At 38.3% G+C, this 26325-nt stretch overlaps 3 protein-coding genes across 3 annotated transcripts; all 3 read right to left on the bottom strand.

Annotated features, from left to right (window-relative positions):
• Positions 1 to 2390: 2390 nt before the first annotated feature.
• On the bottom strand, positions 2391 to 6124 carry LOC132792993 (insulinoma-associated protein 1a). Its single transcript, XM_060802548.1, has one exon. It carries the CDS (start codon positions 5829 to 5831, stop codon positions 4236 to 4238), a length of 1596 nt encoding a protein of 531 aa, XP_060658531.1. The 5' UTR covers positions 5832 to 6124; the 3' UTR covers positions 2391 to 4235.
• Positions 6125 to 13701: 7577 nt separating this feature from the next.
• On the bottom strand, positions 13702 to 14552 carry LOC132789943 (uncharacterized). Its single transcript, XM_060798292.1, has one exon. The coding sequence runs from the start codon at positions 14535 to 14537 to the stop codon at positions 13848 to 13850; it is 690 nt and encodes a 229-aa protein (XP_060654275.1). The 5' UTR covers positions 14538 to 14552; the 3' UTR covers positions 13702 to 13847.
• A 7714-nt stretch (positions 14553 to 22266) lies between these two features.
• On the bottom strand, positions 22267 to 23785 carry LOC132792961 (glycoprotein-N-acetylgalactosamine 3-beta-galactosyltransferase 1-like). Its single transcript, XM_060802503.1, has 3 exons — positions 23113 to 23785; positions 22687 to 23056; positions 22267 to 22626 (listed from the first exon to the last, which is right to left on the bottom strand). Exons 1-3 carry the CDS (start codon positions 23544 to 23546, stop codon positions 22417 to 22419), a joined length of 1014 nt encoding a protein of 337 aa, XP_060658486.1. The 5' UTR covers positions 23547 to 23785; the 3' UTR covers positions 22267 to 22416.
• Between the last annotated feature and the right edge of the window lie 2540 nt (positions 23786 to 26325).

Here is a 26325-nt window from a genome sequence, read left to right as displayed (position 1 = left end):
TGGTATATTGTGCCGTCTATGGTATATTTTGAATGCGGTACTATGTCGATAAACCAAATATACCATTTGGTATTTTTTAGTATTTTCGCAGTATATTTGGTATATTTTGAGAAAATACCGCAAAATATGTTTCTTTTATTCAAAATGGGTAGCGGGTATCTCACAGTCGAGTACATTCGACTGTAGCTTTCTTACTTGTTTTTTTGGACACGCCCGCGTTGCAGTATTCGATAACCCAACGAACGATGGATGATGCTGCACCCCATGTCAGTCAGTCAGTTTCTCAGTCAGTCAGTCGGTCGCTGAGTCTAACGGATGCGGTAAGAGTATGGATAAGGGTAAGCATAAGAGTGAGGGTAGTTTTTATACTTTCGGCATGATTTTACATAATTCCAACACCCTTCGTGTGCATTGAACTTTGGCGGTGCGTACAGGACATCTACTTAATAGTATATATCGCTCTTTTGACGCTTTAAATTGATTCACACCGCACACGCACACTCACACAGTGCAATGCCATCACGCACATCCCTGCGCATCCTGTGCGGCTTTGCCCAGTTCGTTAGGTCTTGATATACCCTGTACCAATTAATTTTAAAAGTATATTGAGCTATACTATCAAATATAACAAGTAAGAAAGTTACAGTCGAGTGTGCTCGAGTGTGAGATACCCGCTACCCATTTTTAGTAAAGGCAAAATATTGTGGTATTTTTCTCAAAATATACCGAATATACTGCAAACATACTAAAAATATACCGAATGGTACTACTACTGTAGTAACTACTACTATAGTAACTACTATAGCAATTAAAATTGCTCTTGTTATTCGATTTTTTTAAATTGCGGGGGCGGAAGTGGGCGTGGCAAAAATTTGAAACAAACTTGATCTGCGTGCAAACATAACAAATGCTGTCGAAAAAAAATTATAGCTCTATCTCTTATAGTCTCTGAGATCCTGTGTTTCATACGGACGGACGGACAGACGGACAACACAAATTGAATAATAATATTATGAAGTAAAGCATCGTTTATTACAATTGCTTAAATTCCAACACAAGTTTAAAATTCTATATTATTAAGTAAAGCATCGCATATTAGAATTGTTTAACTTTTGTAAAATAGTAAAAGCAGTAAAATAAAAATCTATAAAAAGTTTTAGTTCTTCTAAGCTATTAATAACATACTTTTATTTACAATGTTATCGTTATTTATTTTGTTGTAAATGACATCTGCCAAAGATGTACAAATCTGTAATAAACTTAACCAAAAAGTATTAAAATATTACCACAATAACATTTGATGAAAGTATAGTGAAAGTTTGTATTTTTAAGACTTTTTTATTTTCTCTACTATTATATATTCTTTGTTATTATGAGCCTTTTTTAACAATAGTTTCAACCCCTAACCAGTTAGTTCCTTTTAGTATTTCAACTATCTTTGAATGTTTCTAAAATGCAGAGTACTTTGTAGTCGTTCACTCCCCATTGCAGCATGCTGGTTAGCTATTTTCCGTGTTGTCATGCATTTGTATTTGATTAAACATTTTTTATGCATTTCCGTTGAGAGGGCATCATTAGTTGGCGTGTTTCACCGCTTCTTCTGGTCCAGCAGGGCAACGCACCACCTCCGCCTCCACCTCCACCTCTGCAGCCAACCCTCCTCCACCCCCCGAAATAGAGACGGATACGCACCCCGTTTGCTGTGCCATTTCCTTGTGTGCTTAGGCACAACTTGCATCTGTCCACTTCCGCCATCGAAGTTTCCTTTGTGTGTGTTCATGATGTTTGTTTGTTTGCTGCTATTTGTTTTAGATGCTTTTAAGTGCTGCCCGGTGGAGATCGATGATGTCGATGTCGAGCATGTCAATGTCCTTTACTGGCATTTCATTACATCTGCACCGTTATTTGTAGGCTAAACCAGTCTGCGACTGCGGTTTTGTTTACACACATCAGTTGCAGTTGCTTTACGAGCCATCAAAACTGCCCATCGAACATCGATGAGAAAATTGCCAAGACACAAAACATAATAAAAACGCTTTCATCATCTCATCGTCATCGTCAATGAATAGACAGAAAAAGCAATTCTAGTTGGATTCCACATTCGTCTGGGGTTCAACTACAATTTCCACCCTTCGAATGAACCATTGTCAGACAGACTTTATGGTTATGAGCACTTCATATGAAGGAAGTGTTTACTAGCGCCACAATTATAAAGTGATTACCAACCAGCTTGTCTTAAAGAGGGGGGAAACTCGATATCAGTTTGCCTAGCAACACATTATCCATTTTTATAGCACTATAAATATCCGAAGCGATGAAAATAAAACAAGTTTCTATTCAGTTTCTTTTTTTTTTGGATTTTATTCACAAAATATATATGTTAATTTTACAGTTTTTGTCGATTTTTTTGTAGTATGTAGAAAAATATAAATATTACGTATAAAAATATATATATGGATTTATGACTTAAATGTTTAAGATTTATAATGTTATTCGTTTGTTATTGTAAATGCACTGTGTGCAGATAAAAAACCATCGAGCACAAGACCTTTTGTAAACTTTAGGCTTAACAATGTAATATCACAAATTCTCACTTAACACTTAGATATGCTTATCAATGATATATTATTAAATATATTCTTAAAACCTAAATTGTATATAAGTATTGTGTAGATTGAGCGAAGTTTTCCCACTTTCGTTGTACTCTGCGGTTACAACCAAATTGCATTCTACAGACTAAGGAACAATAACGCTGTGATATTGCTCTGGATTGCTTAAACATTAAGAGTTGACTTTTAAGTACACAACCGCCGGTTTTTTTTTACTGTGTGTTGTATTTGTTGCCTCTGGCCATGCATCGATAACTTAAGTTGTACTCTTTAAATACTTTTACTGGTAGTGAAACGCTGGTTCAATGTCCGTTGTTGTTGTTAACCTAACCCAAAAATAACTAACTAACTAACTAAGCTAAAGTAAACTAAACTAAACTAAACTAAACTAATCTGATACTGATGCTGAGCTGCCTCGAAACTTAGAATTCTAAGAAATGACTAGAGTTCACACTCGACTTTTTTTGGAACCAGCCCGGGAACTGGATTTCATTGCTTAGTTTACGATTTGGTTTTTGGTTTTTGGTTTTGGTTTGGATGACACTTAAAAACTATTACTGCACGTTTTCGCCTGAATTTCGTTTTTGAATTTTTGAAATTGAATGAAAAATAAATTGAGAAAATTTTGAACTAAATGTTTGCCTAAAGTTAAACTTAAAATTGTATCCGAAAAAGTAGATGAATAAGCTAATGAGATGCGAAATGAAGCTGACTAGCTCTTCAATTGACTAGATGAGCGATTAAATTAATGACTAGAATTTATGGTTAATGTTTATGATAATAAATTTAAGAATGATGTGATGTGAAATATGAGTGAGGAATGAAGGAAAGTGTAGTGGAGAGAGTAATGAATGATTTATGTTTTACAGAATTTTATGGAAAATGAAATGAATGATGTATGAAAGAGGAATGAGATGTTGATGATAGTGTGAGTAGTTGTGAAATGTAGAATGTAGATGAGATGATGACTAGAATGTTTAGATGAGAATGAAAATGCAAGGTCGGAAGTGATGAAGGGATAGGAAATGACTATGAGAATGTTAGATGAAGATATTTCGGAGTAGAAAGTTTGAAAAAGCAGGTTAAAATCTATATTTATACTTTGGTATAAATTATTGCAAATTCTGACTAGAATCTATGGATATGACTAGAATTTTACTGACTAAACGAACTGTGTAAATGCGTGGCCTGGTACTGAAAGTCCAAAGGGCTTTAGCTATCTACATTGAGATCATATTGAAGCTGACTTGTGCCAAGTGTATTTTTGGTATTTGGACTGACTAGAAGTAAATGATTTTAACCTAATGCTGATGACTAGACTATTTGTCGTCTTTGGTGCTATTTGGTATTATATGTGGTACAACAACAAATTGGAATGTTGATCGAAGTACATGAGAGTTTTTGACTAGAACTGAACTTATTCTTTGGTTTAGAACTAAGACTAGAAACTTGTGAAATGAATTAGTAACTAACCGAGTACAACTAAAATGCAAACGAATTGAAATTTGCAAATCTAAAAACTAATTTTCTTTGGTCTGTTTCAGCTGCAGTTTGTGTGTGAATTACGAAACTAAACTTAACAATAAAAGGACTATAAACAAAATGATTAACCCATTGTTGACTTACTTAATGCGCCATTGTCGTGTGTTGGATGACAGAGGCGCAATTGCGAAGATTCGTGAGAGCAGCTGCTGCGATGCTCTCCTCCTCGGTGAGACCGTGCTCGACAATCTGAAGACGACCGTAGCCAGCGGAGGAGGTGGACGAACTGCAGTCGGACAAGTAGTCAGCCTCGTAGTCGTAGTGACTGCTGCTGGCCACGCCCGCCACATAGACGCCTTCGTCCTCGTGGGTGCCGGCGTAGGAGTGCGAACTGCTGGCGGAGCTGGAGCTGTGCGATTTGTAGACAGACGTCTGGAAGCTGCCCGTAATTGTTGTGGTTGCTGCTGGCTGTGGGTCGATCTCCTGCTCCGATTCCTCCACCTCGTTCTCTGCCACTGTTTGTGTCTTCTTTGCATGCGTCTGCTGATGCTTGCGCAGATATGCGGCACGTTTGAACTTCTTGCCACACTCGGCACAGCCAAAGGCAGGCTCCTCGCTCGTGGATTTCTTTGAGCTCGATTGTTGTGGCTGCTCCTGTTGATTGCTGGTATTGCGGTTCTCCTTTTTGGCGGCTGTCGATGTCGTCGTCGACGTCTCCTTTTTGGGCTTGTGCCAGCGTCGGTGGGAGGCCAAATTAGCGGGGCAATTGAATTGCTTGCCACACTCGGGGCAGCGATACTCGAGCAGCACAATGCAGGCGCAACGATGACGCGCCAAACCAAAAGCATCGTCGAACTTGATGCGACACAGACGACAGACGTAGTCGCCAATTACGTTCTTGATGGCCGCCAGTTCGGCCTTTGTCTCGTCGGTAATCTCGACAATGTTGTACTTGGGATCGATGTCGCCATTGCTGTACTGCATTGTGCCATCGGTGATGTCCTCCAGTGGTCGTATAATTGTGCCCGAGACCGGCGAACTTGTCTCCTCATCGAACTTTAATTTGCGAGTCGCTTTGTTCCGCGTCGATTTGGCACTCGATGTTGATGTCGATGTTGATGTTGTTGTTGTGGTTGCTTTGGCGGTGCGCGGAGCTGTGTCTGCGACCCTAATGGGTTTCGCTGGCGTGGCAGCAGCATCAGGCAAAGTCTCTTGTGATTTGGCCAATTTGGCTGGCGGCTGTGTTTCGCTTTGCTCGCTCAACTTGCGCTTGACTGCAACTGGAACTGCGACTGCAACTGCAACTGGATCTGGGCTTTGTGGCGGTGTTATGGGTTTCTCTGTAATAACGACCACCTCCTGGGGCAGCACAACCTCCTCACTTGCGGCTGCAACAGCAGTTGCTGCTGGTGGTTCTGTGGTCGCCATTGGCACATCGCTGCTTGTCTCTGCAACTGGCAATGCAACTGGCTCTGGCGATGGCGGTTTCACGGACAGATCCAATGGTATTTCACACTTGGTTTTGATGTTCAGATAGCGACTACGATACTTGGGCGGCAGCGATGCCACCGTGGTCAGCAGACCCAAGCCATGTGGCATGCCCCCAGCCGTGGCATTGTGCAGCAGCTGTATGCTGTGCATGTGTGGGTGAGACTGAACGTGACTGTGGCTGCCACCGCTGGCTGTCGATGACGATGACGATGACGATGGTTGCTGAGGTGGGTTGGCAACACTGGCCATTGCACTGTGCCGCGTATCAACGAAATGATGATGATCGAAAATGAAAACTTGAACGCGATTTAAGAATCAAAACTGAGAAACGTAAAACGAGAAACGGATGAACGAAGAGTGATGAACGATGAACGGCGAACGATGAACGGATGAACGGATGATGATGATGATGATGACGGGGAATGTGGATGGGAATTGAAGGTGCAACAAAGAGTTGAAGAGAACTAAGCAAAAACTTAACAACAAATTGAAACGTTGGCAACGTTGAGCGCTCCTTTGGCGGCTTCCTGTCGGCTCGACGTTTTTGCTGCGAATGACTAACAGCATATCCTGCCGCCTCTATTTATGTGTGCCAAAGGAAAGCGAAATTAAAATCATTGTTTGTGTGTTGTGACGGCGGCGTCGCTCTTGGAAATTTTCATCCCCCAATTCCGAGTCGTTGTCCTTTTAGCCCTCGTCGCCGGCAACTCTGACGTTGCTGCCGCTGCTGACGTTGGCAGCGACGACGCTGCAGAGCCGGAATCTTTTGTTAGCAATCACACACATTAGTCACCCTTTTTTCCATACAACACACACACACACAAATACAGAGAGCGTGTCGCAGCCTGGCGAGGGGAGCAGCAACGTCGACAGTGAAAGTCCTTTGCACTGAGTTCAGTCTGCCTGCACTTGGAGAAATATTTTGGTGCCGAAACAATATTTTTTTGCAGCTGTGCCTCAGGTTGCCTCAATGCCCAAAAATGCCACGCACCAAAGAAACGCACACACAGAAAAAAAAGGACACGCGACAGGAACTGTAGCACATGTTCGGTGCTGTCTTGCAAATTCTACGATTCATGGAAATTTGGCAACAAAGACCCAGATTCTCCAATCTTCCTTTTTCGGGTTCTCTTTTTTTGTAAATCTTTGCAAACAGCTGATATCCATGAAACCGTTAATTGTGCGTGTAACCAAAGGTTAAATGCGATATAGAAAACTCAATGGGCCAGAAATACCTGAGGCACACACACATACTTAGTATCTGAGCCTTGTCTCTCTGTGTCTGTGCTGCAAACTCTTAAGCAGCTGTGGCAATTGGAAACATTTGTCTGCTCTAAAGATACATAACAACAGAGATTGAACTATTTGGGCCAAAAGGCAAGCAAGATGACGGAATACAAATGTTGGATATCAGTGCTGACTGCAAAAGAATAGTTGCTTTATATATTCCTCTACTAAGTTTTCATAATTAATCTATAAGCAAAACTTTTAACTTGCTTCGAAGGCGAATTTGGAGGATTCATTGAATATTTTCTTTTGAAACTTTAGCTTAAATATCATTATGATATTATAAGAAATTCATCTGTATTAATTCTTAGAAACACATTGTTAAATGTTGTACAAGTCAAGTAAAAGTTGCAGAAGGTATTTAAGAAATACTTTTGTATAGTTCTTAGTAGTCTTAGTTCTTAGTTGCTTTCGCGGAGAATCTGGCATATTTTGTACTCTATGGTATATTTTGAATGTAGTACTATATCAGTATACCAAATATAGTATTCGGCATTATTTAGAGTTAATTAATTTGGTATATTATAAGATAAATACCGCTGCTTGGCCTTTATTAAGAATGGGTAGCACGTATCTCATCGTCTATCACACTCGACTCTTCTTATATTAATCTCAGTTTATAGTCATAAATAAAAAGAAAAATCTACTATTTGGAAACATTATATTTAAGTATAAAAATATTTTAATTCATGATAATCAGATCTCTAAATAAGCCGCAAATACTGCTTATAATGATAATGATTTAAATTTCATAGTAAATTTTTAACTTGATGTTTTATTATATACAGAGACAATAAAAGTTAATCTTTATAGTTGCTTTATCATTCTAACATTCTTTGAGTTATTGTCTTTTGAGTAATTTATAAAAAATATATTTCTAATTACTATTAAATCACTTTCTATAATTATATTCTGAAGTTCTAAGTTCTTCAGACTTTATTATTGCCATAAAAGAATGCTATTCTAACTTTGAAGTGAAAGCTTTAAATTATTGTAATTTAACCAATTTTAAATTCAACTAGAGCCATGTAAGTGTGTTCTAGAATTTTCTATTAGTTTAACTTTCTTTTCATTCGTAATTTCTTAGCGTGTAATATTTTTGGTGTTGCATTTTCAGGTTTTCATTTTGGCTGCGGCGCTGTCTACTTCGACGCTGTCTGCTGCTGCCTCGTGCTCTCTACGCACAGGCGACACACACACAAGCACACACAGACAAAGGCAGTGGATACAGCAGTGCTATAAGCTCGTCAAGTTTGCTTTTGGTGGGGTAGGTACATGGAACGTGAACGTAGACGTAGCACCGAGAGACACGCACTCAGCAGGAGGACTCAAGCACAGTTTGGGCTGCTCAGCCACCACAAAGCGATTGTTGTTGTTGGTATCTGTGTGAGTGTCGCTGTGTGTGTGTGTGCGAGTGTGTGCTTTGCATTAATATAATCGAAATGCGACGTCGCTTTCTCTGCCTCTGCCTCTGTCTCTGCTTTGGCCGCTGCTTTGCTGGCGTTGTCCTCATGGTTGCCATGAAAGGGAATGCACTTTCGATTCCCAGTGAAGAGAGAGAGGAGCAAAAAGGCTTTTTGGTCGCGCTGCTCGCACCAAACACAAATATGGCATATTATGTTCGAATATGACGCCATTGTTGTTGTTGTTGTTGCTTCTACTGCTTTTGGCTGTTGTTGTATTACGGTAGGCACGTGCGTGGCAACGACGTTGTTCGTTGTTCGTTGTTGGTTGTCGCCACCCCAATTGGGTTTACGGTATTCCCAAAGCGACTTGCAGCAGCAGCTTTTTTGGCCGATCGTCGTCCTCAGAGTGTTCTCGGGGTGAAAGGCGAATGGATGACCCCTTCGGAATCAGTGTTTGTTTGCCATGCAGCTTAGAATTAATAGCGCACGCACCGAGCAACGGCCGAGAATTCGAAGCTGATGCTGATGCTGAGAGAGAAGTGCGCCAGCCACGCGAACAATTGCAAGGACACAGGACAGGCAAAATTCCAACCCTATGTTGGGATTTGGGTTGCAAACGCAACCCTCCGACTATTCGCTACGTTGATCTCCCAACTCCCCAACAAATCATCGTTCATCGTTCATCGTTTGCTGTCATTCTGTCAGTCTGTCAGCAACAAATGCTGCGTTATTTCCACCTCTCTCTCCTGGCTTCGATACGGTATTCCTTTGACTGACTGCTCGGATTTCTTGCTCAGCGCTCGAAGGCGCGCTTAACTTAAATTTGCACTCAACAAACACCCAACACGACCCCAAAGAACATCTTCTTCGTCTCTCCCACTTGTTGGAATACGCATTCTGTTTCTGTTTGTTGTGCGTTGTTTGCCTGCTCATTGCTAACCCTTAAGTGCATCTTTTATGGTAATTTCAAGTGCAGTCCTGACTCTCTGTCTGCTCCAGCTCGCTGCTCGCTGCTTGCCAGCCAGCCAGCCTGCCTGGTAATAATTAATGTTCGAAAATGCATCGTTTATGTGGCATAATGCATTTGCATTTGTGTGTGTCTCAAAAGGCTTTTCAGCCGCCATGTGCTTGCGCTTGGCCAGCTCCTCAAGGATGCTTCACTGTAGCACATGTTGCCATTGTCGCCGCCGGCAGCTTCTTTCTCTTCCAGTCTGTGGAGATGTAATTAAATTTTTCGCTTTTTTTTATAAGTTGATGCAATTTTCTGGGCTGCTCGAAAAAATCAAACGGAAACTGCCAGAGATTGGATTTTTACATTTCGGGTTTCTACTTTTCTTTTTTCATTTATCCGAAAGTGTGAAATTTTTTAATTGTATTTCTGTTGCTGTTTTTTTTTTCTAGCGGCATATGCTGTTGATTAGAATAGGATCAGAGGCAGTTTGAATTCGATTCGCGCCAATTAACAAAAAATCTCGATGAAGCGTGGAATTGTTTTGGGATTTAGTTGCCAGCAAATATTTGAACAGCTCGACTCGTTTTTTTGCATTCCATTTTTATAGGTTTTTTTGTTGGTCAACATTCTGTGTGAATTGTTTTGATTTTTATATGTTTTGCCCGACGGCAGTGTCATTTTAAAGGATTAACTAAAAACAATTTATATTTGCTTCGTATTCATTTCCAATTAAAAATGCGAAATTCAATATTTGCTTAAGCTTTTTAAGGCCAAATAAATAGCAAAACTGCATAAAAAGTTTGGCATGTGATAATTTAATTTATTGAGAGGAAAGTTTGCAAATTGAATCGACAGAATACGAAACTGAATACACAAAATTCAATTTTGCGAAACCTTTTTTAAACAGCCTACAAATTGAATCAAGTTGAAAATCGCATTTCTATAATTTGTATGGGCATGTGAAGAGCTGAAAAGATGTCTGGTCAGGATTAAGGAATTTGCACACTAATCCATGCAGGAAAGTAAACAAAAGCCACATGACTAACCCCCAAAACAGGAAAGTCCCAGCAAAGCAGAAAAAGGGAAGCACTAATTATATATTCCGATTTATGACTATAGCTATGAGTCAAGGCAAAATTATATGTCGGCAAATACGAGTATGTGAGCACATGCATTAATGTATTTATGCGCCGCAGGACACTCACAAACACATACGCACTTTTATAACTCGTCAAAGCGTTTTGCATGAGCGCGCAAAATGTGGAAGAATAAAAGCAATGAAAAAGGAAAAGCAGCAAGAAAAATGAAAAACAATCACAATGCACAATTCACAATTCTGTTGGGTGTCGAAGTGCTTCGGGCACGCGACCAGCAACCAACGTTCATTTGTTGTTGCTAATGTCCTTGCTTGCCTAGTTGCCAGCTTGACAGCTTGCCAGCTTGCGGTCCTTTGCACTGGCATTGGCATGTGCACCATGGAAATCAGAATGCAAGCGAAAAACCACCACCCAATACAGCAAATAGAAGTCAACGAAGTAGTATCGAAAACCCAACACACAATACCATATTCCATATTCAACCAGGTGCATTTTCAAACACTAACCAAAATGTCGTAGGGCGAGCCACGAGCCAAATACTCTACAACAAACATGAAGGGGGAAAACGGGACAGAACAGAACTCGAGCCCCTGGAATATGTTTGTTATACCCGCTATCCATAGGGTAGAAGGGTATTATAAGTTTGTGCCAGCAGGAAATGTAAAACGAGGCATCTCCGACCCTATAAAGTATATATATTCTTGATCAGCGTCAACAGCCGAGACGATCTAGCCATGTCCGTCTGTCCGTCTGTGTGTCTGTCCGTATGAATACCTAGATCTCAGAGACTATAAGAGATAGAGCTATAATCTTTTTTCGACAGCATCTGTTTGCACGCAGATCAAGTTTGTTTCAAATTTTTGCCACGCCCACTTCCGCCCCCGCAAATCAATAAAATCGAATAACTAGCGTAATTTTCAAGCTAGTTGCTTCGGCCGAAAATCTGGTATATTGAATGCGGTACTATATCGATATACCAAATATACAATTCGGTATATTTTTAGTATGTTTTAGTATTTTCAGTATATTCTTAAAATAATACCGCAATATTTTGCCTTTATTCAAAATGGGTAGCGGGTATCTCACAGTCGAGCACACTCGACTGTAAATTTCTTACTTGCTGTATATAAACCAGAGCTCAAGCGTAGCGCGATTCCGATTTCGATTCCAATTCCGATTGCTGCACACAGACTATGCCTATTTCTACCCGATTCTGAGGCTGTTGCTGCTGCTGCTGCTGATTTTGAAAAGCGCTTTAAAAATGAAATGAAATGTGTTTTAGGGCGCCGTTTTTAGGGGTGGCTCTGAAAGTGCAGCCGCATTTTGAGACTCGTATATCCGCATGTCAGTCACAGCGAGTGCAGTGCACATATCGGAGGGTTCGGAATTGTGGTTGCCAGCTGTGGAAGGGGAGGGAAGGGGGCTGGATATATATGTACATATAAAATATATTTCATTTTTTTTTATCCCCCCGCCACAGGACTCTATAAAATTCCAATTGGACGCGTACACCGCAAAAAAAGGGGCGAGTTCTTTCAGCATTCTCTTTTTGTATGCTTTATTGTTTAACAGCAAAGATCCTGTGCAAGATTTGTCGTCGACTGCGACGCTAGCAGCGACTGCGACGTCGGCAGCGACTGCGACGGCGACTGCTGTGTGAAAATTGCACAAGTTGCGCTTCTGCTTTTGACAATAGCCTCACATTAACTAGTTTCCGTTGCAATTCCAATTTCAAAGCCGCCTCATCGCGACTCAACTCGACTCGACTCGCCTCTTTTAATGAGTAACTGTATACGCAAAGCACTGAGAACTGCCAACTGGCAACTGGCAACTGGGAGCAACTGGGAAATGGGAACTGGGAACTGGAAACTGAAATTGTGGCAACTGGGAAGTGGCAACTGTGAACTTCATTACAAAAGCACCCCCTTCATTTCAGTTGAGTTCAGTTCAGCTCAGGTCTACGCTGCGCTCTGCGTTGCGTTGCGGCGCTTCCTGTTTGGTTTGTTTCAATTAAATCGCATGTGCGACCCATAAGCACTGCCAGGACACACTGCCAGGACACTCTGCCGGGACATTTGCCAGAGCATTGGACAGCGCATTGCTGGGCACATGGCTCATCTGTTACTTAATCATGGCATTGCCATAGATACGTCTCCTCAGTTGAGGGTGCACACTCACTTACACACTTACACACACCAACACACACTCAGTTACTCACCCACCCATTCATCTATCCACTCACTCCGCTCACCCACCCATTTTACTCAGCTACCCACTCGCTGGTTCCTTAGGCTTTCGCAGAGTTTAAAGCAGCTGCTGCCAAATGATATTCCTCTTCTCAATTCCAATTATATTGTAATTGAATTATGGTTAATATCCCATTTCATAGGCATTCAAATTCAGCGCACAGCAGTTATAAAATAATCTTAGAGCTTATTCATTGGTATGCTATTAAACTGTATGAATATTGGTTTAATTTACATTAAATTTTTCTGATAATACAAATATTTTGTATTATTCAATATTTATTTGAATTCAGCTTAACATTTACATAATTTTTTTGAAACTCTGTGTGAATTAAATGTCAAAATTTAATTGAAATTATATTCCCTTTTGCTTCAGCTTTCTTGCCATATGCTTACGGACATCAAACAAGAAAGAAAGCTACAGTCGAGTGTGCTCTACTATGAGATGCCCGTTACTCATTCTCAATTAGAGCAAAACATTCCGGTATTATCATTTAAATATACCAAATTAATATACCGAACAAATAATGAAATATACCGAAATACCTCTTTGATATTTAGATAAAACAATCCCAGAGATCAGACAGACCAACAGAAGAACGTGACGTTATCGTCTTTGCTGTTGACGATGAGCCATAATTTTAACATATATAGTATAAATACTCGTACTTTATTGGTAGCAGGTATAAAAATAAAAATCTCTCAAGCTTCAATCCAACTTTACGATCTGGCTATGCTTTAAGCACAAATCAAATTTATACGAAAATTCAATTAAATTTTATTTTCTTATCTTTTCCAATACAATTCAAATATAAAAATCATTTTAATTGCAATCCAGCTATATTCTCTATTCTCTATGAATTAAAAAATAAATAAATTAAATGTATACAAATTCATAATTTAACTTTTAAGACTTTACACTCTTTTTAATTGACAAATGTTTTCTTAAATTCACTATTATTTCTTTTTTAGATTGTAATAATACGGTATTGAACACCAACACAAGATTAGCCTTTAAATTATAAGCCTTATTTGTTTTGTAAAGAAAAGTATTTAAAACATTATGATATCTTTAATGACATATTTTTATTTTTTGACTAGATTTCATATTAAGATTAGATTTCATATTAGTGAAATATTAAAACCAAGAATATAATATTGCAAGCTGATATTTCATAACAGTTATAGTTGGATAAATGCGAGTATAGTAATTATAATAGATAGATTCACTATTAAATCCGCTTCACTTCCCGACCATTTTCACAATTGAGCTTCATTTAAAATCCAAGATAATCCTGGTAGTCGTAGTTGGAGATGGTTTCATTGCTCCAGCCCAGTTGGTAGCGAATGAGCGAATCCACGCCAGCAATATCCACGCCCAAGGCACGCAGGCGATTGCCAAAAGCGATGGCCTGTGGTGTGGCCACAATTCGTTCGTAGACCGGCTTCAGGGCAACCAGGCGACGCCAGAGCTCGGCAGAGGCGGGACTCTGCTGGGCGTTGCTTTCCAGGAGACTACGCAGCTGTTGGACGGGATACAGATAGAGGAATTCCTGCTCGAAGCCAGCGACTCCATTCACCGACTGAGCCCAGTAGGGATATTTGTTGAACAGTTTAATCTCAATCTCGAGGTCGTCAAACACTTTCAGGGATCCGCCTGACAGCAGCAATTGCTGCCCCAGCCACTGAATGAATTGAAGCACCTCCGGCTGACGGAGCACTTGCTGGCGCAATCGATATGTGGGCAACGAGTTGATCTCTCTCAGCACTGACTGGAATCCGGCATCATTCAGAGCATAAGCTCTGACCAATTGCTGGATCTCCTTGTGTGGCACACTTCGCACCCAGTTCTGCACCTCCAAATAGAAATTATTGGCTGGAGCAGCTGCTGCCCTTGGAGCTGGAGCTGCAGCAAATCCTACGGTTAAACCGCAGATGGCAATCAGTGCTAATGTGAGACAATGCATTCTGTTGCTGGATCGAGTAGTTTTCGTGAACTGATTGCCAATGATAGCCACTCTCTTTATATATCAGCATCAGCCTGAGTTTATCTGACGAGCATCTTGTTTTGATTTCTTGTGTAAATGTGCTGTGGGAAGTTTGATTTACATGGTTGCTTACTTATCACGAGCTTATCAAGACTAAAATTGTTTGCACACATACGTGTAGTGGCAATAGACTGAGTCTGAAATAATAATAGGTCTGTCTTTGCTTGTCGTCAGATGCCAAGATAAACGCGAGTCTATTTACGAGATTTAGTCATCATTCGCAAATTGCGATGATGATGGCCTGTTGCCAGATGGTCGGAAAAATTTGTATGGGACCATTTCTTAGAGTTAGTAGCCACGATTTGCAATTTGGCAACCATCTACTAATATGTATGACAGTTCTTTAATGAGTCCATTTTTTAAAGTTAAGATTAATAGGCAAAATTAGCAATTTGGCAAATATATACTAATATGGATGTATGACAATTCTTTAAAATAACAAAAGATATTTATATTATAATACAAAATAGTTAAAGCATTTATTAACAAATTGCGATGAGGATGGGCTGTTGCCTGATGGTGACCATTTCTTCCTATGAGCCCATTTCTTAATATTAGTAGCCAAAATTTGCAACTTGACAACCAATCTTAGAGAGTTCGAATGTTTAATATGTATGCAAAAATTTTAAATTACATAAAGCTACTAAGACCCGTTGTATGTAGGGTTTTTTGTATTTCTTTAATAACTTATACAATATTGATCTGACCGCTACCAAAATTATGAAAACCATTGTTATTATGTATGTATGTACCAAATATTGCATCTAAATTCAAAATTAAGTTTGTAAGCTAGATGGAAATAGGCTAAGAAAGTCTTATGTGTATTAAAGATCAATACACTAAGTTCTAAATTTTATAACAACTAAAAATGCAATATTAGAAAGCTTATTTGTACTCAAAATAAAGCTTCAATATATGAGGAGCATTTAGCTTAAAATAAATACAACTATGTAAGAAATAATATCAAACTTTATAATAAGTAATCGACATCGTCTATAAAATTTTGAATCAGGGCAAGATGTGTTGACTTTTATTAAAGAAACAATAAATATTGAATATTAAAAAGAATTTTTGTCATACGTTTCAGTTTATTTGGTGTTTCAAATAAAAGACTGTCTGTCTACTACTTTAGAATAAATACAACAATGTAGGAAGTAATATTAAAAATTATAATAAGTATTCGACATCGTTTTAAGAATTCTCAATTAGATGTCTTTATCATATGATTGTTCTATGAATAATGAAGAAACTTTACAAAAAACGTTAATCATAAAAAATAATGAATAATGAATGTTACAAGAAACTTTAATCATAAGTTTAAGTTTGTTTGATGTTTCAAATAAAATATTGACTGTTAACAAAGGGTTGTGCTTAAAAAGTTAAAAATTTCTTTGCTTAATTTTATGATTCTATAATTTAATTTTACGAATGACATTTAAATAAATCTTTAAATCAGTTATGAATAGAAACCATTTGTATAATAGATCCAAACTTTTTTCTATTTGATGTCTCGAAAAAAAAACAGACAGTTAACAAAAGTTCTGCTTAACTGTGTTTTGGTGACACAAGCTGTTACTATGTAATTCAGTTGTATATCCTTACAGTAAGTAGTTGCTCAATGGGTAATTGCAGTTCGTCGAGCTATAGCAATTTTCATTAGTTCCAGTCGAAGAGACTTGTCGCTAAAGAGTTCAATGCGCTCGACACTAAAAATCTAGCATATGAGCCGACCGAACACGAAACAATTTTTGGTTGCACCCCGCGATATCCATGAAATCCCATGGACACCATAAACACAACAACACAGCTCACAGATGCCGAGGTAATTAGGAGCACCCCTCTGAGAGGATGGAAGAGGAAGAGGAAGACAAGAGGGGGTGAGAGGAAGCGGGTGTTTGCTAGCGAACTAGCGAAATAGGAGTAACAATTCAGATGGTCAGATTTTTGGTAGCTGAAAATGTAAAATTTCATGCAATTTATGTGCACAAATGCAACAACATCTAAATAAATGAGAGCTCTGCTAATAAATACGAGTAGTATAGCCACACATACATATACAGCATATATGTATGTATGTGCATTTGTTGTGTGTAGATAGTAAGCCACCCCAAAGTGTTTGTTAGGGGGGTTGATTTTTGGACTGTTGTTGGGTATAAAGTATAAAGCATAAAGCATAAGCATTTTTCGGCCAAGGGCGATCGCAGCCCAAAAATACCAAAAGGGGGCTGCAACGGCAGCTGCAACAGCACAACACACACACACACACACACACACGCACACACATACACATTTGCTGTGCTTGATAAATCATGTGTAAAGGTATTTTGATTTTTATTTCGCTGCGATAAGCGAAGTGCGGCAGCTGCGCAGCTTTGTTTGCCAAGCCGAGTTGCAGCGAGACAAATTCTAAAAAATAGAAATAGCTAAAAAGAAATACATGTATGTATGTGTGTTGCCATGCAACAACAACCGCGTTGCATTGTCGCCAGACTGCCAGCCAAACAAGCAACTAACAATTTTTAATTGATTTGGCATGCTTCAATTTAACGCTTCGCTGCCACTTCCTTTTACATCCAACGAAAGTCCTTGTTTTTGCATATTGCACGTGTCCTGTAATTGCCGGCTTTCAGTTTAGCTGTAATATTCAATACTTCTTTTTTGTTCTGTTCGTTGTTCGTCCCTCGGCTTTGGCAGGCGCTTCCGCTTTGCGACGTGGACACGGCAATGAGTCACAGGACATCACAGCCATCTAGGCCTGTCAAGCAATGCAGACGGCGGAACTGCAAGGCGACAACCTTGACGGCAGACAGACGATAAGGTAATGAACGTCAAACCGACTTCTCCAGCTACAGGTATTCCTCAGTCACAGTCTTCGACTTCGACTTCGACTTCACCCCTCCTCCTCCCTGCGCTGCCTTCCTTGGCACGCGCCACAGCTAAAGGAAACCCTCTGCCAAGGCGTCGTGTGTCCTTTTGTTTAGGGGTTGCAAAGTGGCACTGGATATTCTTATAAGAAACATTCCTTTGCCGCAGGAAGCGAAGCAACACGTTCAAGACATTGTTGAGTCACCACACAGCCACATCCACAGTCCCTTCTTTTATTTTTTGTGTGTTCCTCCTTTGCGGAGGCATTTATGTGCTTCACTGACGACCCTTCTAGCTTTCTCGGTTTCTCGTCTTTCTTATCGGAACTTGCGAGGTGCCAGGCACCGCACCCTCCTTGGTTCCTTCCTCGCTTCCCATTTGTTTGGCTTGCCCTTTTGGGTTTTCATTCAACTTTCGTCACTTAATTGAGTTGCGGTGCCGCAGAAGCAGAAGAAGAAAAGCAAAGCAAGGCAAAGCCTGGCAAAGAGCACACAGAAAAAAGAAAAAGGGGCAATTCCTTGGCTGCAAAGTGCCAATTGTAGGTTTCACTTTAGGCAGCAGCTACAAATTGAAATGCCCACGGACATTTGCCTGGCGTTGACTCTTTTTTTTTTTGTTCCTTCTCGTATTTTTATTCATGTGCCTTTTGGCTTCGACATTGTCTTGGTCTCCTCCTTGTTTTTTGTGTGAGCTGTGCGCTACCTTGAGTGTAGTTCCTTTTTATGCTTGCTCTGCATCAGGGAAGCCATTAAATTGATTATAAAACGTCCTCGAAATGTGTGTAAACAGTCTGGCAGACAGCCTGGCGCCCGAGCGAACAACGAACAGGGACATTGACTCACTCGATTGTTAGCTCTGGAATGCTACTAATTACATGGGCGTTGCGAAGAGTCAGAGCGGAAAAGAGTCCAAGGGGCTGGAGGAAGGGAAGACATTTGTGACTTGGGTTTTAAGAAGCAAATGATTCAGACAATTTGCGGACTAAACGACAAACTCTCATACACACACGTTCTCCAGAGGGTCAGCAACTTAAGGGTTTATCAATGACAATGAGGGAAGTAGTAAAACACTAAAGCGAAGGGCGTGTCCAGTCGCTCCTTAAGACAGCAGACAATCATCGCTTAGAATTCTGAGTAGGCTTTTGTTTTCGACCACAAATTGCTTTAGACGAAACTAAAGTGGCGTAAAATTATCTTTAAGTATTCTAAGAAAATTGCCTTCTTGATTGTATACCATTCGAATATCTAATTAAACATTGGCAATAGGAATATATTGAGTCCAGAATGTCTAGCCCAATAATCTGTAGTTTACTAATCTATAGATTATGACAATCAAGAAACTTCATTAAAAGTGTATCTTCGCTTCTCTTAGTAGTTTGTTTATTTCTGATAATTTACGTGATAACTAACACAACAAAACAAATTTGTTGACTTAATATTTCAAGTTTTCTATTAATATTCAATATAATATAAAAAAAGTTATAAGATAAGTTATTTTTTAATTATATCTAAAACACAGTATTTATAAATAAAATGATTATTCTCGTCTGTCATATTAGGTAAAATTCTAATGGAAGTTTTTTTAATGCAAGTTTTAAAATTTCAAAACTAATTTTGAACATAATACTTATTCTTTAAATCCAACTTGTTCTATATAGGTTAAGTGAGTAATATTTGGTATATGAATATATGCCAATTTCTAATTACTGGGTGGCAAACTCTTTTAGAAAATATCCGCTATTAACTGATGTTTTTAGAAACACTTCACACAAATCTTAATATTCTTATATCAACAAATCAAATTTTAATATACAGGCATATATTTATAGGGTAGTTAACTCTTTCAGAAAATATCCCTGCAAGTTTTTCGAAACACTTCACATAAATCTTAAGCTTCGTATATCAACAAATCAAAGAGCGTTACCAAAAAGCTGCAATTTAATGCCCAGCTTAATTATATCATTATAATTTGATGGTATCTCGCATACCGTCAAAGTATGTTTTATAAGCCTTAATGCTACTTTGCACAATTGTCAGATATTCAAAAGTTATTTGTCAGTTCCGAAGCTCTATAGGAAGCCCTTTCCAAAAAGGGGTTTCGCTTAGAACTTTCCGCAGCTTAATAGGCTGAGCAGCTGTCACTCGCTTATCAGCTTGCTAGTTTCAATTGCTGCCTCGTGGCATGCCACCGATAAGACCACATCATAGAAATCTGTCTGGCTGTCTGGTTGCCACTGCCACCACCTCGTACCCGTTGAACATTTGCATGTTCACGGCTTGTTGGTCAGGACACGTGTTCACTCTACATGGGCATTTGCATTTGCATTTTGAGGCAGATAAAGCTCTCCGACTCGTTCCCAATCAACTTTAAAAACTTGCATGCGACGTAAACAACAAAGCGACTCGTATTTATTTATTTATGCAAATATGGAAATTAAGCTAACAAATGAAGTGACGGGCGCGCCGGCGCAATAGGCACGTTCCAGAGCACGTTCCTTTTTTAGAGAAAACAAAAAATAATAATGAAAAGGCAACCCCTCGTTAGATAGCAGCACACACACATCGAACAAACTCGTAAATATGTTACACATTTTACATAACATTTACAGCTCTACAATTTCAAATGGCAGCTGCTGCTACGAGTATTGCCAAAAACGAGTTTATCCATATCCTTAGTCGAGGTGTGGCTTTGGCTCGCGTGCCACCAAATCCCACCCCAATTGCTGGAATTGTGCTGCAGTTTCAGCTCATTTCGATGCTCATAAATAACAACAATAGCGACGCGGATGCAACAAGAACAACTACAATAATGAAAGCAACTCTGATCCCCAGGTATTTTTCACGTGTTTGGCACGTTTCGCTCGATTTTCCGGTTCTCGATTCCTATTTTCAGTATTTGTTACAAACCTCTCTCTCTCTGTCTCTCTTTCGCTATGTTTATACCCGCTACCCATAGGGTAGAAGGGTATTATAACTTTGTGCCAACAGGAAATGTATGTAACAGGTAGAAGGAGGCATCTCCCTATAAAGTATATATAATCTTGAACAGCATCAACAGCCGAGACGATCTAGCCATCTCCGTCTGTCTGTCTGCGTGTCTGTGTGTCTGTCTGTCTGTCCGTCTGCCCGTATGAATACCTAGATCTAAGAGACTATAAGAGATAGAGCTATAATTTTTTTTTCGAAAGCATTTGTTATGTTTGCACGCAGATCAAGTTTGTTTCAAATTTTTGCCACGCCCACTTCCGCCCCCGCAAAGCAAAAAAATCGAATAATAGGCGTAATTTTAAAGCTAGAAACACGATTTTGGTATAAACAATAATAACTACAGTAATTGTGATTCCTGAAAATCTGGTTGCGATCAGATAAAAATTGTCGAAGTTATTAAAGAAATACTCTTGTATGGGTAAAATCGTCTACTTACAAGGGGTCTTAGTTGCTTTGGCTGATATATTGTGCCGTCTATGGTATATTTTGAATGCGGTACTATATCGATATACTAAATATACCACTTAGTATATTTTTAGTATTTTTGTAGTATTTTGGTATATTTTGAAAATAATACCGCAATATTTAGCTTTCATTCAAAATGGGTAGCGGATATCTCACAGTCGAGCACACTCGACTGTAGCTTTCTTACTTGTTTCTCTTCTGCTTCTCTGACTGAGTCGAGTCTAATCCTTAGAGGCGGCTGAACGGACGGCGCCGAGGCACACGGCACGCGGCCGTCGTCTTTGTGATAAATTGGGCTTTAAAGCAGGGGTCTTCAATTGTTACCCACCCAACTAGACTCCACTAGAATTCAACTCGACTCGACTCGACTTCATTGACAAATGGCTGAAGCTGTGCCAATGGACAGCTAAACTTTGGGTCTCACTCTCCATCTGTCCTCTGGCTGTACATGCGATTGTTTGTTTCATTGTCAAATAAATCTTGGTCTCCACGCTATGAGTCTCTTGTTTTATTTACACAAAGTCGGCCAATTACTTTAAGTATATCGATATACGCCTACACAATTTATCAATGTCTTCATCAAACTAATTCTACTTGCTACAATTTTCATATACTACTGGCACATTTATTAGTTTGTCTTGCGGTTATTAAGTTAGTAATGTTAGGCAGAGTCTTCTTCTGGAATCCATGCAAGAGGCATTAGGATTTTCTATGCCAAGACGTTGCCTATTGCAATTACTTTTAAAAAGGCATCAACTCAACTCAGTTGATCATTTCAATCAATGCCATTTTATAACTTAGTCATAAAGCTATAATATTATAGCTTGTTCAAAATTCAGCTTGTTATTCGACTGTGATCCTAAATGGGTAAAAGTCCGATTCTATTACTATTACTTATAGTTCTCGAAGTTATAATTCCCAGCTCTCGATAATGTTATATTTATTCTGTCCATATTTGATTTAAGTCAGTCAACTATCTCATATATTCACCATAATATCGATTCCTATACAAATCATCATGAAGACTTTTTCTCGAAAACTATGTTTAGTTTTTTCTTAAATTTTTGTATAAAAATTCAACTTGGTGGATTGACAAACTTTCAAGGAGATATTAATTCGATTGGATTACTATTCCATACAGTTGTCATTATAATAATTTAAATTTCTTTATATGGTGCAAATCTGGTTTAAAAGAGAACATTTCCATTCATCTATTCATCTTTTCAATTAATGTCTGCACAACTAGACTTAATTTCTATTAAAATTTGGTATGCGCCTTAATAGAAAATATATCCAATTGAAGTAGTCCTAGTTTTTCTTTTAGTACTTTCTCTACTCTTTCCCTCCTACATCATGTATTCATCATAATAACGCTACTTTACAAAAACATTTGTGCTGTCAACATTTATCTCTACCAAACTAATCTTCACTCTGTTCAGGAATTCACACTTCGGCCTGCCGAAGATTGCTCTTCATTCCCATTACAACTTCTCGGGATTATCCGAGTTTTGTGCACTCCAATACTCCAGCTTTTGGTCCATCTGTCTGCCATCCAAACGTTTGGGTAACGTATACGTTGTCTCTGGCTGTCCAAGCACTCGTATTTTATACAGAAAATACTCATACAGATCAAAGTCATGTGTCTTGCTATAATGAAAGCTGATGCTCGTGTCCGAACAGCAATCCGAATACTGAAATTAAAAGCAATGATTTAAAGACATTCGACTACAATTTATGCGCTGACAACTCACATTCATTTTAAAGTAAAAGGTCTTATCCAGCCAAGTGCCTGGCTGTAATTGAGGCATCAGATGTCGCGGATTTAGAGGCAAGAAACGGTCGCGACCCATGTCATCCCGAGTGTCACCGGCGACCACGCCCACATTCAGCAGACAGTAGCCAATTTGTCTGTCCTCGGGACGACTGTTCAGCGGACAGAACTTTGTGCTGTTCAAAGCAAACAGATTGAAGCGACGCAATGCATCACGGCTGAGTACATAGCCAGCTCCCCCCGACATGTAGCCATGTGGATAAGTTGTGCGAAAGCGGTAGCCAAAGTACACAGGTGCCTCTGGATCGTAGGGATAGAGAAAGTAACGCAGATTCTCCATGATGACATAACTGAAAGCAAGCAAACAAATCCATAAATGAATACAACCAAAAGCAGCGCGGCTTACGTGTCGTCATCTGCCTTGAGAAACCAGTCGTAATCCTCTACGTAATGCTTGTAGACATAAGCTAATCCCGCACGCATTTTAGTATAAAGATTGCTTCGGTTCTCAGTCACATTGAGATTGACAGCTCCGAGTTCTGCGTCATCTTGGCTGCTCAGAAAGATAAGCTTGTTGCAGCGAGAACCCCAAGTGGCTTTCACCTTGGCCGCCTTCGTGGCATGATCCTTGGGCATGGTCAACACCAGACACAACACTCGCGTCTCATGGTGCAACCAATCCGCAAGCGATACCTTCAGTGGCAATGTGGGTGCAGCTGTGTCCACTGCAATCGCTGTGCTCTCGTATTCATCCGTTGTGAATGTGAGGTAGCCCCAGAACTCAGTCAACTGTATGCCCACGATGAGGCCCAGCACCAAACACAGCACATTCCGATACATTCCAATGATTGAACTACACTTTACACTGGCATTTGCCGCAAGAGATCTTTTGATCTTACGAAATCCTTAACTCAAGCTGCAGCTGTCTGTGCATTTTGTCACAGTGTCTCCGGCTTCTGCTGATTCGCGACTGTGTTCACAGCACACACCGTTTTTGGAAGAGGGTCTCTTCCAATAGCTATTATACGATGTACGCAGAGAGCAAGAGTCGAAGTCGATGTCGTGGCTTGGTGCAAAACGGGTTTTTTGTTGTCTGTTTCGTTTGTGATTCGCATAACAAATGAATCACAAGTCGCTGAAGACGTCGTTTGCCTGATTTCAACAAATATTTTGAAAAAAAAAATAAAGAAAAAGAGTCGATGTATTGCGCTTAACTGCGGCCATGTTGATTTCTTCAAGCAGTTTGAGAAGCACTGAGGCGTAACGAGCACTGCTGAAGTGATGTCAGGTTTGAGAGTCATTGCTTTCCTACAATTATACTGCAAGTTTGAAACAATCAATTATTTATAGTGCTATGTTATAAATATATTTTCTATATTCTGTTAGGGTATTAATTTGTTGTCAATACTCATTTCTTTTCGATGCTCTCTTTTTGGGTGTAAACCGGTTTTGAGTGTCTTCTGCTCGTGATGATTTTGACCTACACCAGCATGTGATTTTATACCTATTTATTAGCAACTCTCTCAATGAACTCCTTTCACTTTCCTCTCCGCCCTTTAATTTATGTTTAGCTTTAATTTATTCCCACTTAATTTCCGTTTTAATATTTAAATTCTCTTAAATGCCGTTTACAAAAACTAATTTTTGGAGTAAACTAAATTTTTATACCCTGAATAAAATGCAAAATATATTTTGTACCAAATATAGTGAATAATTTGATTTATATTTAAAAATATTATACTCTTTACAAACTTGAAAATTTACTTACTTTATATTATCGTCAAAATCCCAATTAATTTCTTCAATGGATTTTTGTAATCATGTTGAAGTACACTAATAAATTGTTACACAAAAATTGTAAGAAAATAAAAAACAAACTTGGGTAATGGTATTATTTATTTTATTGCTAGTTAATTTCGTTTTTAGTTTGTGTGGATGTATCATGTTACAAATTATAATAGTTACGCTTAGCTTTAGTTAGTACAACTTTTTTCAATTCGTTCTGTTTTGTTTTCTTTTATTTTGTTTTAGACTAAATGTGGACTAATTTATTACGCTCTGTTGATCATGTATGTTGTTTTGTTTTTGTTTGTTTTGTTGTTTAAATATTATTAATTTTGTTTCCTTAAACGTCTTTGTATGTCTTCCTAGTCATTTTCGTTTCTTCGATTTCTTTGTAAATTGATGAAAACTACTTTTCATTTCCCACATTTTCTGATTCACATTACAAAAATTATTACAAAACATTTAACTTTAACTTTAGTTTGTATGCTGTTTAGTTTTATTACTTTTTATAAATTTACTTAATCATTTTTCATTTACTTTGTATATCTTAATGATTTTATCGTACTTCGATTATACGTTTAGTAAGTGCACTTGCCAATTCTCATTACTTTTACTTTACTTTCATTCCTTCTAGGGTCACAACATATAGCTCAATAACTGGAAATCAAAAGTAAACAATAATCGTAAATTGTCAGGCGAAGTCAACACAAATCCCGAAATTTTATAATCATTTATCGGTCACTTAAATAATTTTGCATTTCGTTTTGTTTAGCTTTTAATGATATTGTATGTATGTATATGTATGTATTTAGTTAGTTACACAGCCTTAGAAACTACTTAAAACCTAAAACATTAATCCAGGCAAAACCCGACTCGCCTTAGCGCCAAAGAATTAAAAAAAAATAGGGGCAACAAAAATTAAACAATTTAAAAAAAATGATGTATAAACTGATTATGAATAAAGTCAGAAAAATAATTGAATTTTGGAGTATTCCATAAATATATAAATCGATTTTTTAGACAAAAAATGTTAAACTATTACGTCTTTAGTTTTGGTTACTACGTTATATATTTAATATTTATGTAGATGCGATGTATGTTGAACATGTTAATTTCGCTTGAAAAAATATATAATATGGTATGAAAATTAATTTCCTCATAATTTTCTTTGATTTTTACTTTATCCTTTTTTTTGTTATTTGTTTTCTTTTTGTATAAATTTCATTTATATGTGTATGCATGTGTATGTATAATTTTGTTTATGTTTCATATGTTGTTAGCTTGGCTTTAGACTACAAAGTACTAATATTATTGTTTTTGCTTTTGTTTTCCATTACTTCACTATCCTTCTTAATTTTCTTTTAATTTCTATTTTTTTTTTTTTTGTAATATTACTTAGTTTTTTTTTTTGTATGTTTTTGTTGGGTTATTTTCCTCGCATTTTTTAGGAACCTATTTGTAACTAGCAAAGCGCAGACGCTGTAAAATTCCTATAGAAAAAAATGTTTTGCTATAATTTGGCTTACAAATAATTCATATATATGTGTAACATCAAAATATATATTATTGTTTTATAATATACATACATAATATGTCGTATATATGTATCATTATATAATATACAACTACTAATCACTTGAATTGTTCAAGTTCTTTTGCTGTTTATATGTTTATTTTTACAATCAATACGCTGACATCTTGACTTGGCTTTCGAGAAATTCCTAATTAACAATTTTAGTAGGTATAAACAGAAAATCATCCAAAGAATACTTTAAACAAAGCTTTTGGCAAACAATTTGCTTATTTGGCTATAGTAAAGTATTCCCATGGGAGT

This window comes from Drosophila nasuta, chromosome 3 (assembly GCF_023558535.2).
Source record: "Drosophila nasuta strain 15112-1781.00 chromosome 3, ASM2355853v1, whole genome shotgun sequence".
Classification (NCBI taxonomy): domain Eukaryota; kingdom Metazoa; phylum Arthropoda; class Insecta; order Diptera; family Drosophilidae; genus Drosophila; species Drosophila nasuta.
This window is presented reverse-complemented; position numbering and strand designations above follow the sequence as displayed.

Bases quoted from the DNA above. Each gene is read 5' to 3' on its own strand.
- LOC132792993 (XM_060802548.1), bottom strand. From the start codon at position 5,831: ATGGCCAGTGTTGCCAACCCACCTCAGCAACCATCGTCATCGTCATCG.
- LOC132792961 (XM_060802503.1), bottom strand. From the start codon at position 23,546: ATGTATCGGAATGTGCTGTGTTTGGTGCTGGGCCTCATCGTGGGCATA. The intron at 23,057-23,112 runs GTAAGCCGCGCT...GCTTGCTTTCAG, and splicing joins CTCAAGGCAGATGACGACAC to TTATGTCATCATGGAGAATC. The intron at 22,627-22,686 runs GTGAGTTGTCAG...TTTTAATTTCAG, and splicing joins CCTTTTACTTTAAAATGAAT to TATTCGGATTGCTGTTCGGA.
- LOC132789943 (XM_060798292.1), bottom strand. From the start codon at position 14,537: ATGCATTGTCTCACATTAGCACTGATTGCCATCTGCGGTTTAACCGTA.